At 34.6% G+C, this 16,692-nt stretch overlaps 1 protein-coding gene across 1 annotated transcript in view; it reads left to right on the forward strand.

The window, feature by feature from the left end:
- LOC133182692 (uncharacterized) overlaps positions 1–16,692 on the forward strand; it is a 62,573-nt gene that overhangs the window by 16,701 nt on the left and 29,180 nt on the right. The window contains exons 6-16 of the mRNA XM_061317543.1: positions 1,708–1,892; positions 2,091–2,132; positions 2,334–2,527; positions 4,246–4,403; positions 5,143–5,321; positions 5,957–6,016; positions 6,262–6,446; positions 9,327–9,490; positions 9,754–9,920; positions 10,515–10,550; positions 10,649–10,762. Coding sequence (XP_061173527.1) covers positions 1,708–1,892; positions 2,091–2,132; positions 2,334–2,527; positions 4,246–4,403; positions 5,143–5,321; positions 5,957–6,016; positions 6,262–6,446; positions 9,327–9,490; positions 9,754–9,920; positions 10,515–10,550; positions 10,649–10,762 — 1,484 coding nt within the window. The remainder of the gene's footprint in view (positions 1–1,707; positions 1,893–2,090; positions 2,133–2,333; positions 2,528–4,245; positions 4,404–5,142; positions 5,322–5,956; positions 6,017–6,261; positions 6,447–9,326; positions 9,491–9,753; positions 9,921–10,514; positions 10,551–10,648; positions 10,763–16,692) is intronic.

The following is a 16,692-nucleotide window of genomic DNA, read 5'->3' on the forward strand; positions in this document are numbered from 1 at the left end:
TCTCGATACAAAATAAGACTACGAATCGGATACATTGACTTCCGGTTGGGTTATAAATGTAGGATAAATCCAGAGACTTACGAGTATTCCTTTCCGAGGTCTCTGGTTTTATCCTTGATATATAAACAAAATACGAGCTTGAAGCGGGGGTGCCTGAAATTGAGTTAGGTACCTTGTGGTAAAAATAAGTAGGGGTGCCCCGCATACGAAACAAGTGCCTGTGGTACATACTCATTATAAATTGTGCACGAAATTTACATGCCGACAGCTGCGTAGAACTATTACACGATTCTTGGGAGCGGATCTAAAAGCCTGTAGTACACAAGGCGGGTATAATTTTCTTTTAAATATTATAGAAATGAAAAATTCCCCGTTATGTTTAATTGTCTTTATAATGATTTACTAAATTATCGATTACGTAAGTTATGAAAATCTGCACGTGCAATTTTTAAAAGCGATTGCACTTAAAGCAGGCAGAAACTTGCTTTGTTGTCAGTAAGCAATAGGTCAACGGTAACACGTCGAGTGGAGTGCAATGGAATATTAGAAAGAGATATCTTCAGGTTAAAAAAAAATATCTAGAAATAAACTTGCTTGTCGATACACCTTAATACACGTACAACTTGATTGACAATTAACATGGTTAATACCCTATTACCCTGTATAAAGTTGATGTGCAGACGAAATAAATAACAATCACATCAGGAAAACTTAGTCTAAGGTCCTTCTTATCATTTAATTTTATAACCTACTTAATATTTTATTTTCTTGTTTGGTTTTTAATTTGTACTAAATTCAATGTAAGTTCTTTCTTTACAAATAAAAAACGCAAATCACGTGCTTCTTTACAGAGTTATGTCCCTTGCCCTCCCCGGCATTACCCATTGACAACAATTACCTTGCTTAATAATTTATTTGAATATTTTTCTTTTCTCTACTCAACAAGAATTTTAATTGTATAATTTAAAAATAGAAACGTATGATTAAAATATTTTCTTTAAAGCACACAGAGAGAAACTAAAGATTTCCAGAAGCTGAATTTAAATCATGAAAAGAACATTATCATACGTTATAGTTTTAGAAACTATTAGTTTATAACACACTCGCGATATAACAGCTGTTGGAATGACAAACATTGACAATAACTGACTCAAAACGAATAACGAAGGGTAGTCCGGTTACTACAATTGACATTTAGTCGCCCGCGTGGCGCAGTGGTTAGAGCTCTAGAGTCGCGGAGTAAGGAGTTGATCCTTACGTCGCGGGATCGAATCCCACTGTGGGACGTGGAGACCGGTCCTTCGGATGAGACCGTATAAACCGAGGTCCCGTGTCGCAGTAGGTGGTGGCACGAAAAAGATCCCTCACTGCTCAATGGCCTTAAGTGCCGAATATAAGACAAAATTTGCAGCTCTCCACCGGCAAGTGGTAGCATCTCCATATGAGTGAAAAATTCTCGAGAGGGACGTTAAACAACATACAAACAAACAAACAATTGACATTTCATTCTTCGGAAAAAGAAGAGAAAAATTCTTCGTAGAAACATATTAGTTCTAAGTGATGAAAGGAAGAAAAATTGAATTATTGTTTGATGAATTTAAAGACTTCTTAGTGAATCGTCAAGGTACGACTGCTACAGAAACTGAAAAAATATACATATTAACAAAATTATCGCTAATTAATACACTTTGTCTTTACACAATTCAGTTACAACAGTAACTCTGAGAGAAACTTCTTCGTCAATCATGATTATGGCGGCTGTCCAAGCGACCAGGGTTGGTTTATGATGAAGGACTTTAATGCCCTCAGCGGATGTTCCGAATGGGACGCGGTCACGGGAAAACCTTACTTCCTGTATGCTGGAGGTACCACTATGGTGAACTGGGCTACCGGTATGTCATTAAAAAATTAATATAGATTGCATGCATATGTTTATGAAATTTTATAGTATTCTCTCGAAACATTGCCAAATGATTTGGCTAAGAAATGTAAAGGTCAATGGGATAATTGAACAAAAAAATTATACAATAGTATTTAACAATGTTGTCATCTTAGAGAAAATGAATTTCTGTCTGTATTTATTTTTACAGGTAACAAACAGACAGCTGACTGCATGGTCGTTTCTGTTATGGGTGAGTCCTAGAGAATTTCAGTAGGTGCCACTGTTAGGGGATGTTAACCTTGATTCATTTCAAAAACAGTAAAGAAAAAAAAAATCATAAAAAAGTAATATTAATAATAAATTACGCTACCAAGCATGACTTTGCAAAAATTACATAAATATTTCAGCTAAGACACGTTTTAAACCGAATTGGACTTGGAACTATTTTCAGCTTGGGACATGGTGTTCAAGGCTGTACAGGGCGTTGTTCCTCCCCAGGGAGGACTCCGTCAGTTGTGGACTTCCAGCGACACTCTGAATAGCGATAATCCCACAGCACAGACACTGACCCGCGCCCCTAATCTGGTCTACAAGTCAGCAAACGTAGAGAAGTGGCAGAGCATCCCGGGATTCTTTATTGAGAGCGTAGGGTTTTCCCGTGTTTCACGGATTTATAATTAAGTTAAACAATAAAATCCCTTTTTTTGTTTTCTAGAGAATGGTTACAGAAAAAAATATACAGAACCCTCATAAGCAGGTTCTGAATTTTTTTCTACAATGACTACAATCAGTTACAATCAGTTACCCCGTATAGCAAAATAGAAACCTTTTATTTCTGCCTTTGTCTATTCTAATAAAGTTGGTGAAAATATGTCAATTATAAATATTGTATTTTCGATCTCGCAAAGATGTTAATATTTTAACATAACTGAGAAACTGCATGATCTGTACAACTTCCATTATTATACGTGTTACATACAAAGGACCCCCCCCCCCCCCCCCGAATATATACCCCAGTTCGAAAGATACTTTTATTTGTCTTCTTTCATAAATTATTCTTCTGGCACGCATTTACAAAGTATTCCATATGAAAATCGAAAATATAACGTAGAATAAACGTTTTATTTTTAAAATAATTTTTACCCGCGGTGAAGGCAAGTCACTTCGGTTTCTTTACAATGGACCCCTTTTGGATATCATTTACCAACTTCATGTCACCAAAATATGTCATCGTATCTTGTCTTAAATCATGCTATTATATCGTCCATACATTCCACTACAATTCGACTATGCATCGTCAAACATGAAATGCTACAAAATTTTGAAATGTCAAAGCAGAAATTAAGGAATTTATGCGAAAACCACAACTAGCGGGTGACTCGAGAGTTCCGATTGTTACTGAAGTCAAGAAAAAAGCCTGATCGTCTACGAAAAAGTTCGGGGAAAATTCAATTAAAAAACGAAGTTGATTCATAAGAAACTGATTTTGCTGCAGGTTTTCGAGCTAATTGAGGGCAGTGGTCAATATTCTATTAAAGGACTTCACAACTGATGCCAAATAGAATATACATGTATATATATATATATATAAACTTTCTTAAGCATTATAAAGCATGCACCCCTTTTGCATGGACAAGCAAATATTTTCGATTATAATGTGCTGTGTGTAAATTTCAATATTCTTTTACTTAACAATGTTTGTCATTTTGAGCCACCACCTGCCGGTGAAGGGCTGCAAATTTAGACCTGTACTCGGCACTTACGGCCTTGAGCAGCGAGGGACTTTTTATGTGCCAGCACCCTCTGCAACATTGGACCTTGGTTTATATGGTCTCATCCGAAGGACAGGTCTCCATGTCCCGTAGTGGGATTCGAACCCGCGACGTAAAGACAAACTCCTTTTCTCCACGACTTTAGAACAAACGGCATTTGAACCGCTCTAACCACTGCATTACGCGGGCGACTTGATTACACTGTACTGTAAAGGCGTGCTAGAAGAATAATTTATGAAAGAAGACAAATAAAAATATCCCTGGACCTGGGGTATATATTCGAGGTGTGGGAGTGGAGTGGTTCTGTCTTCAAGTACCTGTGGTTACACACTTAATAAAGGCCAGGTAGGAAATGGAAATGTGCATTTGTAGTTTGCTCAGACAGGCGTGGATCCAGGAATTTTTTCCGGGGGGGGGGGATCCCAGTCCAAAAAAAAAAAAAGAAATCCCATCCCAATTTGTCATATACTGCTTGACAATTGAAGTTGGTAGTACCAAATGGTAAACTTTCCAACCTTTTGTATAAGACTATAATTGGTAATTCACTGCGCTGTTTGTTTTTCAATCATTAATAGTGGCGGTAATTTTTAGGTGAAATACGCATTTTTTACGAATGGAAAAGAGGTTGCCTATATTATCTTTGACGGCCGTGACACAGACAAAAATGGCTGGTACAATGATAACCGTATTCTATATTCAAGATGGACGGATATTATTGGCTACACCAAAGTAGGATCATCCATTGATGGGTAAGTCTGCAATATTAAAGACTATATTTTAAAAGATGGCAGGAACTGTGCTAAAAAAAGCAACAGATCTAATCATAAATCTACTAAAATCAGGGGACTTGTAATGCTTCTATATTTCTTGAAAAAACTTTGTGTCGCTTCGGATATATACACACAATTTTGCGTTTTGAAATAAAGTGAAACACCATATACGTTTCCTTTCAAATACCACAAAAACTAACAATTTACAATTATATGTACAAATGAAATGTGAAGATAGCGAACAATTTTCATTCTCAAAAGTCCATTTAAACAATACAGATTATGAGCAGGGCCAACATGGACCTCTGAAAACAGAGGTGGGATCATGTGCCATGGAGAATTAAGTATACATTTGTGCATTAGATAATCAGGTAATAGTATCTGATACCTGTAAAGATCTGCTTCATACACACGAGAGGGGGTGGGGTTAATATTATCTTTCTCGACTTGATAATTTATATATTCTTTTATGAAGTATATGGATACTGGTACGAGGGAAGCAATTTCAGTTTGAGGGCAACCAATCAGAAAGACAAACATTATTAAGGGAGCACAACTGTAAAAAATTAAGCGTTGGTTTTCTATTAAATACATGTAGACATACTTGCAAAAACTTGGGGATTAGGCACAACCCGCCTGCTCCTGCTATAGGCTTTGTTACACATGTGTTATAATGTAATTAGTTCGAGTGAGCTCAGTTTACATAAAATTTATTTAGTGACGGTACCAGACGTTTTTGTGTGTGGAAAGAACATGGAGGTTGTCCGAACGATAAAGCCTGGATGGCCATTCTGGACTCATCGGACTCATCCCAACCATGCTCATGGGACAAAAACGTTCAAAGTCGACCATATTTCTTGTACAGCAAGAAATCCACTTGGGCTCTTTGTGAATCTAGTGAGTTGATATTAGAAGGAGGATGGAATTTTTTGGATTGTTTCGTTGTATATTTAAAATTATTGCATGAGTAAATCATTAATTTTGTTTTCATAATCATAATTGAACAAACAAAAAAAATTTCATTTTATAATTTAATTATAATCTCCTGGATGAGGGGGTATATTGGAATCACTATGTCTATCTGCCTGTCTGTTTTAATTTCTAATTTGGACATACCTTTGAAATCAATGAACTTGAGAGGCATATATTTGAAACAAAGGTACATAAGTTTATGACTTGTCACCAGGGGTGTGTCATGAGCATTCCTGGACAAAATTTTCCTCTGTGAATGACAGTAAATATTTTTGTACTATGACATTTGAATGCTCGGACTGTAAACGGTTATATTTTTGTTACTAACACAAAATTGCTCACCATTAAAGGTGTCACCACCTTTTAACTAATCACATTTCAAAAAAATTAAGGCAAAGGGAATATGCGCTATTATTTTCATCAAAATTTTATTTTTATAGCTATTTAAAAGTATTCTCCTTCTTTAGTTGCCTAAACGGGGGGAAGGGATGAGGAGGGGGTATAAGTTTTACTAGTATTAAATATATAGCGGGATTCTGCTTACTGATCATCTTTTTCAGACAATGCATGGAATAGTGCCGATTTCCCTGCAGCAGAGACAGCTGCCATCTTTATCAAAGGTAAACATATTTTTAACACAGAAAGAAAAACATGATATCTCTTGTAATCTCTTGCAAATATGGAACGCTTTGAAGGTCTAATAACATGAATAAATCATTATGTAACCCTGGTTCTAGTTATTTCAAAATTTTGCATTGTTTATAATTATTTGTAATACACTGTAAAAAAATAAGGAAGTACAAGTTCACGTAGAAACACTGATATATAACACGAATAAAATGCTTTTAAACAACTTTGACTTCAGGTTGGAGGATGGTAATGAAAGTCGCGCATGCCCAATCCCTCTCTCCTGCTAACGGTGTGTACAACCTATGGGCAGGCACCTACACTGTTAATGAATTTGACACAAATGCCCTGACCATTGCCGCCGGAACGAAAACGTACAAATCTAGCGTGGTGGATAACTGGTCAAACTACCATATATCGGCTGTAAGTGAGCTTTAATGAGATTTTTCTGGGTTTTTTTTAAACGTTGAATATAATGATTTCTTTGAAGTAGGGATCAGCTGGTAAAACAATTCATATTTTATATATTTCTCTTGTATGTAAAAAGATATCTTTTGAATTGAAGATTACTTTATAAGGGTCACAAGAAAATAAGACTGGATATGTTATAATTCAAATTTAAAAAGTCGTAATAATACGAGGTGAAAAGGCATAGTGATTGATAATAACACATAAAGGCATTACAATGTATAACGCAAAGTTAAATGGTGTAATAACTCGAAGAGAAATTGCTTTTATCAAAAAGGATTAATAACGCGAAATAACAAAGCGTATTTATTAACGCTAGTCGAAAGGTAGCACCTTTTAATTAAACAAGTCCTTTATCGATTCCCCGAACGGAATACATATGCATCTTTTTACTTCGCTATATTATGCCTTTGTGAAGGGCACAATTACATTTTTTTTAAATTTCTTGTTATATCGCTTAGTAAAAGGCAAGAAAAAATAAATAAGTAAATAGAAAAAATTAAGACATAAAAAAAAATATATATATAAAGAAATAAAATAAAATAAGGCCAACTTTAAAATAATGTTTGCTTGCCCTCTCCCGTCCCAGGATGAAAAATATGGGTCGGTAGGTAGGTGGGAAATTTTTATGCCCCCGGATCGAAAGATATGGGGGTATATTGTTTTTATCCTGTCTGTCTGTTTGTCTGTCTGTCTGTTGTCAACTTTAACCTTGCCCATAACTTTTGATTGGTTGGAGCTATGACTTTCATATTTCACATGGGTATTCCTTGTGACTAGACCTTTCTTTGGGTACCATCATATTTGACCTTTTTACCTTGACCTTGGAGTTTGACCCACTTTTGCAAAATGTTATGAGACTTCAACCTTGGCCATACCCTAACAAAAATACTATAGTAAACTATAGTTAACTATATAACCAAAGTAAAAACTTTGGAACTTTGATTTACTATAGTGAAAACTTTGGAACTTTGATTTACTATAGTGAAAACTTTGGAACTTTGATTTACTATAGTGAAAACTTTGAAACTTTGATTAACTATAGTGAAAACTTTGGAACTTTGATTTACTATAGTAAAAACTTTGAAACTTTGATTAAGTACGATAAATCCCGTGGAATTATGTTTTTGATTCCCACACTTTACATCTTACGATATTTCAAGTTTAAGATTCATAAAAGCTTTAGAGAACATTTTGAAAACCCGATCCCTTCCCTAAAAGAATAATGTACAAGATATGAATTTTAATGTAAAGGTTGTCGCTTGCGCCGATGAATAAGCAATATTTATTTCAATGTATTTAATTTTAATGTTATGCAGATGTAACGTAAGTCTTATTTATGGAGAAAAAATATTATATTATAAAAAAAATTGTGTCATTTAGAATTAAAATATCTACTTCATCAACTTCAGTCAACATGAATTTTTTTTAATTTATAAATGTAAATATTGCATTTGAATCAATTACTTTGTATATTTAAATAAAGATGTACAGCAAAAATCAGCCCCAACCAACCTCGTAAATTCCCCCTCCCCCAAAACGGCTAAATAATCAAAAAAAAAAAAAAAATAAAAATACATAAGTTGTTAAACTAATGAAAAAACTTTGAAACTTTGATTAAGTACCGGGGGTATAGGGAAAACTTTAAAACTTTAATTAACTATAGTAAAAACTTTGGAACTTTGACTTACTATAGTGAAAACTTTGGAACTTTGATTTACTATAGTAAAAACTTTGGAACTTTGATTTACTATAGTGAAAACTTTGGAACTTTGATTTACTATAGTTAACTATATAGTAAACTATAGTTAACTATAGTATTTTTTGTTAGGGTAACTTCTGAACAGTGGTGCTTGGGGTTTCAAACTTCACATGTGTATTCTTTGTGACAAGGCCTTCCTTTGGATACCAACAACTTTGACCTTTTGACCTTGACCTTAGTGTTTGACCTACTTTTGAAAAACTTTAACCTTGGCCATAACTTTTGAACAGTTGGTGCTTGGGGTTTCAAACTTCACATGTGTATTCCTTGTGACAAGACCTTCCTTCGGATACCAACAACTTTGACCTTGACCTTGACGTTTTACATACTTTTAAAAAAACTTTAACCTTCGCCATAACTTTTGAACAGTTGCGCTAGGGCTTTCAAATTTCACCGGTATATTCCTCGAGAGAAGACCTTTCTTTGGGTACCAACATTTTTTTTTATCTTTTGGCCTGGATTTTGACTTGCATTTGAGAAACTTTGACCTTCGCCATAAGCTGTCATATTCGGGCATCAGTGTTTCACAAACACATCTTGTTGTTCTTAGAAAATTTCAACATCAATTCTGAATTTTCAAAATTTATTTTCTGGAATGCATAAAAAAAATTAATTGCTTCCTGGAGATTAAAAAAAGTTTTGTGTCGGGCCATTTTTAGCCAGTCGGCCGGGAGAGGGCAACCAAACAAATTTCCGAAGATGGCCTAAAACATTTTTTTAATTGCTTTTGAACACCTTTTTTATGTGTAATAATTAACGCATAACGTAACGCCTTTTGATTTAGCAAGAGTTATTACGCTTTTTGCATTCAAACGCCTTTTTGCTTCGCGATAACACGTTTTTTTTCAAAGGTCTAATAAAGCCTTTTCATTTCGCATTATACTATACGCTAAATTAAGGGGTTTTTTGGGGTGGGGTGGGGTGGTATTATGCCTTTTCACTTTGACAAAAAACTCTTTTAACTTTTTTCTTTTCTTAAAGAGAAATTACTTGCATTTTTTGGTAAAATAACACACTCGGAAAAAAAGGTTTGTACTGTGTACGTACAAAGCGTTTATTGACATTCAATTCAGGTTCGAGTCAGCTACTATAAAGGTGGAAAAGAGACCGCCTACACTGTGTTTGACGCTCACGGTGTTAAAGATAAAAACAGCTGGTTCGACTGTTCCAGGATACTGTACACTGCGTATGATGACCTCAACCGATTGAAGGCAGTTTCCTACTGCGGAATTCCAGGGTAAGCTATTTCAGAAACCTCAAGAATTGAATCTAATAAAACCCACCCAACTTTCAAAACATATCATTTAAGGTCACCGAGTAAAGGACGCAAATAAAGTTCTTCATTTTTTCCCTTTAAATTCTATTCTGACATATCATGTATAAATATTCAGTCTATATTTCAATGTGTCCCGAAATTAGAAAACAGAATCGCATAATGTATGTACATGTATGAAAGGGAGAATGGATATAAGTATAGAGTTCTTTTCGTATTCATTACAGAGATTCAAGTCTCCAGAGACGATTTTTTATCCAGAACAACTATGGTGGTTGTAGTAACGATGCTGGTTGGTTCCTTGTTGTTGAAAAAGGAACTTGTGCTTGGGAACAGAGAACATCTCGTCCCTACTTTATTTACAGCGGGAAATCAGGACGCGACCTTCAAGACAGTATAGCCACATTCTTAAATTAAACAAATCTTTGTTTGTTATTGCGGGAATTAGTGGTTGCAATTATTGCAGAAAATACATAAAAGGCGTAATTGGGTTATAAACTTTTTTTCTGCAATGGTTTGACTTTCAACCGTTAATCCTGGATGACCAAACAGATGTTTTTATCGTATAATAATTATATGAAACAGGTTAAAGGACATATAATATTGTGTTAATGATATGTACGTCATGATATGTTTCATTGATGGAAGAGCCAACTGCTTAGGAAATTTGTCGTTCAGTTGGCTTTGAAAAACCGGTACTAACTATAGTTTAGAGTTAATAAATATTCAGTGGATGTACTAGTACTAGAATTTTATCACAAAGATTGCATTAAAAAATTCATGAATTTGAATTTTGTTCATTTAATTGCAAAGCATATTATTTAAAAGCTTGAATTATCTACAGAAAATGCTGTTTTAGATTGATTGAGTGATTGTATGTTGTTTTACGTCCCATTCGAGATGCTATTTTGGAAGAATGGTACGAAATGGATGTTGTTTTGTTTTCCTCATGAATTCATTGTGTTTACATATGGTCTATTAATTTCAGATTTTGTCATCGCCGACGTCTTTTTGATATCTGTTGGTAAGCAGTTTTTCTTCTCAGTACATTTTGTTCTTAATTGCATTTTCCATTCATGGAATTTTACTGATTTCAACAAATAAAACATTTCACTTTGGCAGTTATGGACAACTGTTTCCCAAATCCATGTCAGAACGGTGGCACGTGCTATGAGGAGGGAATGGATTACACCTGCACGTGCAGCGGAAACTGGTTCGGACAGCGATGTACCGATTGTAAGTATCAATAATTAAAAAACTATATAATAACAACTCAGATTCTCATCTTTTCACCGTTTAAGACAAATATTAACATGCAGTTGCATGCACTTGAGAAGGTAGATGTTAGATTCAATGATTTTCCATGCAAATCTAACTGCAAGTCAAAAAAGGAGAATTTAACTATATTCTGCTCATTTCTAATACAAACTATTTATTACAATGACAAAGAAAACTAGTATTAATTGTAACGGGGACCGTTACAGATGTTCCCCAAACGCTCCCCAACTTCCTTTTGGTGTCTTATTCCCTGTAAGCTTCATTAAATAAGGCAATCAAGGATATTGGTTTTTTTACGCATTACACGCTCGCGCACGGGCATGCATGTACAAAATGACCATGTCAACTTGTCAACACTTTTAATACATCTTTATATTCAAATTTCATCAAAAGATAAAAAAAATTCGGTTATATTAAGAATATCTGTTATTTTACGCATTGCAAGCGCGCGCACGTGCATGCAAGTCCATGATGACCGTGTCATCTTGTATACACTATTAATATATACTTATATTCTGAGTATCAAAGTATTTCATCAAAAGATATGAAACTTTTGGTTATATCAAGTATATTGGTCATTCTACTAATTGCACGCGCACGCACGTGCATGCAAGTGCATGCATGTTTGCGCTGATCATGTCAACTTGTGTACACTTCTAATATATATTTATATTCAGAGTTTCAAAGCAATTCATCAAAAAATGTACAAGTTAAGTCTATATCATTTGTATTGGTTATTTCAATCATTCCACATGCGCACATGTGCATGCATGTGCATTCTGACATGTCATCTTGTCTACACTATTAATATATCTTGATATCCTGAGTATCAAAGCATTTCATCAAAAGATATGAAAGTTATGGCTATATCAAGTATATCTGTCATTTTTCTCATTGCACGCGTATGCACCTGCACGCACGTGCATGAATGTGTGCGCTGATCAAGTCTTCTTGTCTACACTTCTAATATATATTTATATTCTGAGTTTCAAAGCAATTCATCAAAAAATGTACAAGTTAAGTCTATATCAATTGTATTTGTTATTTCAATTAATGCGCATGCGCGCACGTGCATGCATGCGCATTCTGACCATGTCGTCTTGTCTACACTATTAATATATCCTTATATTCTGAGTATCAAAGTATTTCATTAAAAGATATGAAAGTTATAGCTATATCAAGTATATTGGTCATTTCACTCATTGCACGGGCATGCACGTGCATGAACGTGCGCGCAAAATGACCTTCGTTCCGCAAATCTACATAACATTCCTATTAACCCTAAAAAGGTTTCACCTCAGTCGGATGTGTAGTTTCGGAGATCACTCACGGACAAAAAAGTACCCAAGAAGAAAAATAATAATAACTAGAAACTCATTGCGAGCAATGAGAGGTCTTCCGTCCGATTTTGAAAGCAAAAACGTAAATTCAAGCTGAAAAGGTGATAAAAGAAATTCAGACAATCTGGAGATTTAACCCTGGTTGTCAGGGTGAAAATCCAACGTGCTAATCATTAACCATTCACTTTTTTGCATCACTTCCTGTCACGACCGGAAGTAACGGCGATACAAGATTTCCTCGCGATTCAAATAAACTGATGACTGACTATCAGTTCTGAAAGTTTTAGACTTCAGTCGTTTACTGTTGCCGAGCAATATTGTGAGAACAAATTCTAATTCCGAGGACAGGTAAACATGCGACCGGAAGTGAATTTTATAAAAAAAAATCTCTGACGTTTCTCTGTACATTTGCAGTATCTACAAAATGCATCAAAACATTTCAAGTACTTTATCGATAAGCAATATTTATGAGAAAGTTAAATATCGAAGTAACGTAGTTTATCACCTAAAACCGGAAGTTGACGTTTTTGTTTCCGGTGCAATCTAACATGTTTCAAAACAGCGAAAGAGATGCAATAAAGTGATGCAAACTTTAATTTAAAAAAGAAAAATTAAAATTTTTGATTTCTTTGATCACTTCCTGTGACAACCGGAAGTGACGACTGAAGCGTTTAACCAAAATGGTTTTGCCTACTCCTCAAGGTCTGTTACTCGTAAAAATTTGGTGTTTTAATCTTTTACCTGTCTTGAGATTTCGCTCATACAATTTCTCATTTTGAGGACAGAAAAAAAACGCAACCGGAAGTGAATTTTTGAAAGATATTTGAGGTTACTCTAGACATTTGCAGTCTGAATAACATACCTAAAATTCATTTCAAATACTTTATCTATGAAGAATATTTGTTGGAAAGTAAAATACTCAAATTATTTAGTTTTTCTCTTATAACCGGAAGTTGTCGTTTTTGTTTCCGGTGGGACCAACATCTTTCGAATCTGCGAAAAAGATGCAATAAAGTGATGCAATTATTAAATAAAAAAAGAAAAGTTGAAATTTTCGATTTCTTTGATCACTTCCTGTGACGACCGGAACTGACGGCTGACGCTCTGAACCCAAGTGGTTTTTGATACATCTTAAGGTCTGTTGCTCATATAAGTCTGGTGTCTTAATCTCTTACCGTTTCCGAGATCTTGCTCAGACAACTTCTCATTTTTAGGACAGAAAAACACGCGACCGGAAGTGAATTTTTGAAAGATATTTGAGGTAACTCTAGACATTTGCTGTCTGAATAACATATTTAAAATTCATTCCAAATACTTTATCTACAATAGATATTAATGGGAAAGAAAAATACTCAAATTATGTAGTTTTTCTCTTATAACCGGAAGTTGACGTATTTGTTTCCGGTGGGACCGACATATTTCAAAACTACAAAAGAGATGCAATAAAGTGATGTAATAATTGATTTAAAAAAGGAAAGTTGAAATTTAACGATTTCTTTGATCACTTCCGTAAGCGACCGGAAGTGCCGACGACAGACGAAAAGGTGCCCTCTCCAATCTAAAAATCATGTTCTATCATCTCTAACAAGTCTCCAGTTAATATCTTAAGCCATTCTTGAGAACACTCGCGGACAAAATTGCATTTTAAAATCAGAAAATTGTCCATAACTTGGCACTGGAACCGAGTTTACCAAAAAACGGAATTTTATATAAAATTCATATGACCTTTTATCCCTGAAAATTTCAAGGAAATTCATTGAATAGTTTTCGAGAAATCGCGTGCACAAAATTTTGTCTAAAAAAAAAAAGAATAATAATAATAATAATAATAATAAGAAACAATAGAATCACTATAAGATCTTCCGTGGAGACGGAAGACCTTAACTAGACGAGCTTGTTGCAAACCAACAAATAAGTCTTCCGTCTAAATTTCAAGGAGATGAGATCGAGATCGAGAGACATCTACGGTCATTTGAGCAAGAATGAGCCATTTACCATTACTTCCGGTGTGACCGGAAGTGACGTCATTTTGACGGCTTTTGATGATCTCCTTAGCTGCTACTTGTCATTTTGAACAACTTTGCTTCTATGATAGTATACAAATTCTCAATACTTTTTGAGATATCAGGAAAACAATTTTGGCCCCTCTAGCTCCCTAATTTTAAGGGCCAGCCCCTTATTGTTGATATCCTTTGAAAGATCGTAACATTCTACACAACTTTTTTTCTATATGTTTTAACAAAATATTTACAGGTAAAAAGATATTGTAGAAAAGGTGTTAGAAATTTTAAAAATCCCGATAGGACATTTTTCGGGCCATAGCGAGCGCCGACGTGCGGCACTTCCGGGGAAAGAGAAATGCGTATGTCACATCTACACATAATGCTCTAGCATCGCTGAAAAATTTCATGCTTCTACCTGGAAGCGCTTTTGAGGAAACTGCCGGACAAAGTGACCCTCCGAAAATCACTAAAACGCGGAAAGCTCGGAACCGGAAGTGACGTCATCAAAACAAAAAAATTTATATCTAGATTTTTTGATGTTCTATCAGACCTGTAAGTTTCATGAAAATCGAGCGAGCCGTTTCCGAGAACTCGCTTGCACAAAATCGGTAAGAAAAAAAAACAATAATAATAATAATAAAAATAGTGGGAAAGAAACCTAAGAATAACAAGAAGGTCTTCCGCTGAAGACGGAAGACCTTAACTAGATACTTATTGCCTAAGCAATAACAGGTCTTCCGTTTTCTTGACTTCTTTGAAAAAAAACTCACAATCATCTCAATAAGATTACTCAAAATAATAACAAAAGTTATCTCACGGCTTCCAAAGATATGTAGATACAGATCAAAACAAACGGAATTACTTTTCTGTTTTCTTTATGTACTTCATCATGAACGAAAGTGCTCCAAACGAATAAAATGTATAAAAATAATTTGCATGGTCATGGTCTATCTAACATCTGCATTAGCCAAACATTTCTGCAAAAAGAAAAAAAACTTTAAAAATTCACTTTTTTGCATCGCTTCCTGTCACGACCGGAAGTGACGACATCGTACGATTTTTACATGATGTAGATAAACTGGTAACTAACTATAAGTTCTGAAAGTTTTTGACTTCAGTCATGTAGTGTTTTTGAGCATTTAGGTGAACAAAATCTCAACTTGAGGACAGAAAAACACGCGACCGGAAGTGCATTTTCCTAAGATGGTTGACTTCACACTAGAAAATTGCAGTCTCAATAACATATGTAAAAATCATTTCAAAAACTTTATCAATAAGTGATATTTTTGGGAATTTTAAAAATCCCAATAACATAGTTTCTCTCTTATAACCGGAAAGTGTCGTTTTTTGTTTCCAGTGAGACCAACAAATATATAAACTGTGAAAGAGATTCAATTATATGATGCAAGTTTTATTTCAAAAGTGAAAAGTTTAAATTTTCGATTTCTTTGATCACTTCCTGTAACGACCGGAAGTGACGGCTGACGCTATTTACGCAAAGGGTTTTGCCTACTCATTAAGTTCTATCACTCATATAAGTTTGGTGTCTTAATCTCTTACCGTTTCTGAGATCTCACTTTGACAAGTTCTTATTTTGCGGACAGTAAAACATGCGACCGGAAGTGAATTTTACCAAGATATTTGACGTTACTCTAGACATTTGCAGTCTAAATAACATATCTAAAAATCATTTCAAATACTTCATCTATAAGCGATATTTATTGGAAAGTAAAATACTCAAATAATGTAGTTTTTCTCTTATAACCGGAAGTTGACGTTTCTGTTTCCGGTGGGACTAACATATTTCGAAACTGTAAAACAGATGCAATAATCGATGAAGGATTTAATTAAAATAAGAAAAGTTGAAATTTTCGATTTCTTTGATCTCCTGTGACGACCGGAAGTGACGGCTGACGGATTCTGCAAACGTACTTGTCATGATCTATAATCCCTGAAAGTTTGAGGTCCAAATCTTTTACCGTTTCTGAGATATCGTCCGGACATGATCTCTTTTGAAAAAACGGAAATTGGACATATCTGACGACCGGAAGTGAATTTTGCAAAATCCTTAAAAAAGTTTTTAGTTTATTTTATTTGTCATAATCCCTGAAAGTTTCAAGAAAATCCATGGAGCCATCTCTGAGAAATCGCTTGGACAAAAAACGGGAAAAAAATAATAACTAGATACTCGTTGCGAGCAACGAGAGGTCTTCCGTCCGAATAACCATCCTTAGTTTGATATTCTTTGCATGTAAAATTACATTTATATCTGCTCGTTGTAAAGACACCTAAAAATTTAACATGGGTCTTTCAAAAGATTTTTTATTTATAAAAAAAAAAAAAAAAGAACACAGAATTCACAAAGAGAAAAAAAAAGTTCAACATCATTGATAAAGATGAAAACGTAAATTTAAGCAAAAAATTCAGATATAGTCGGGATTAAACAAAGATCGGCTGCCCGAAAAGAGCTAGTTTCACTTTATGCATAAAATGGACCTGTAGATATACCAATTTATTGACTAACACTTTATGTTCCATTTTAAAC

This window comes from Saccostrea echinata, unplaced genomic scaffold (assembly GCF_033153115.1).
Source record: "Saccostrea echinata isolate AGI-Se365-2 ecotype Australia unplaced genomic scaffold, CSIRO_AGI_Sech_v1 ptg000009l, whole genome shotgun sequence".
Taxonomy (NCBI): Eukaryota; Metazoa; Mollusca; class Bivalvia; order Ostreida; family Ostreidae; genus Saccostrea; species Saccostrea echinata.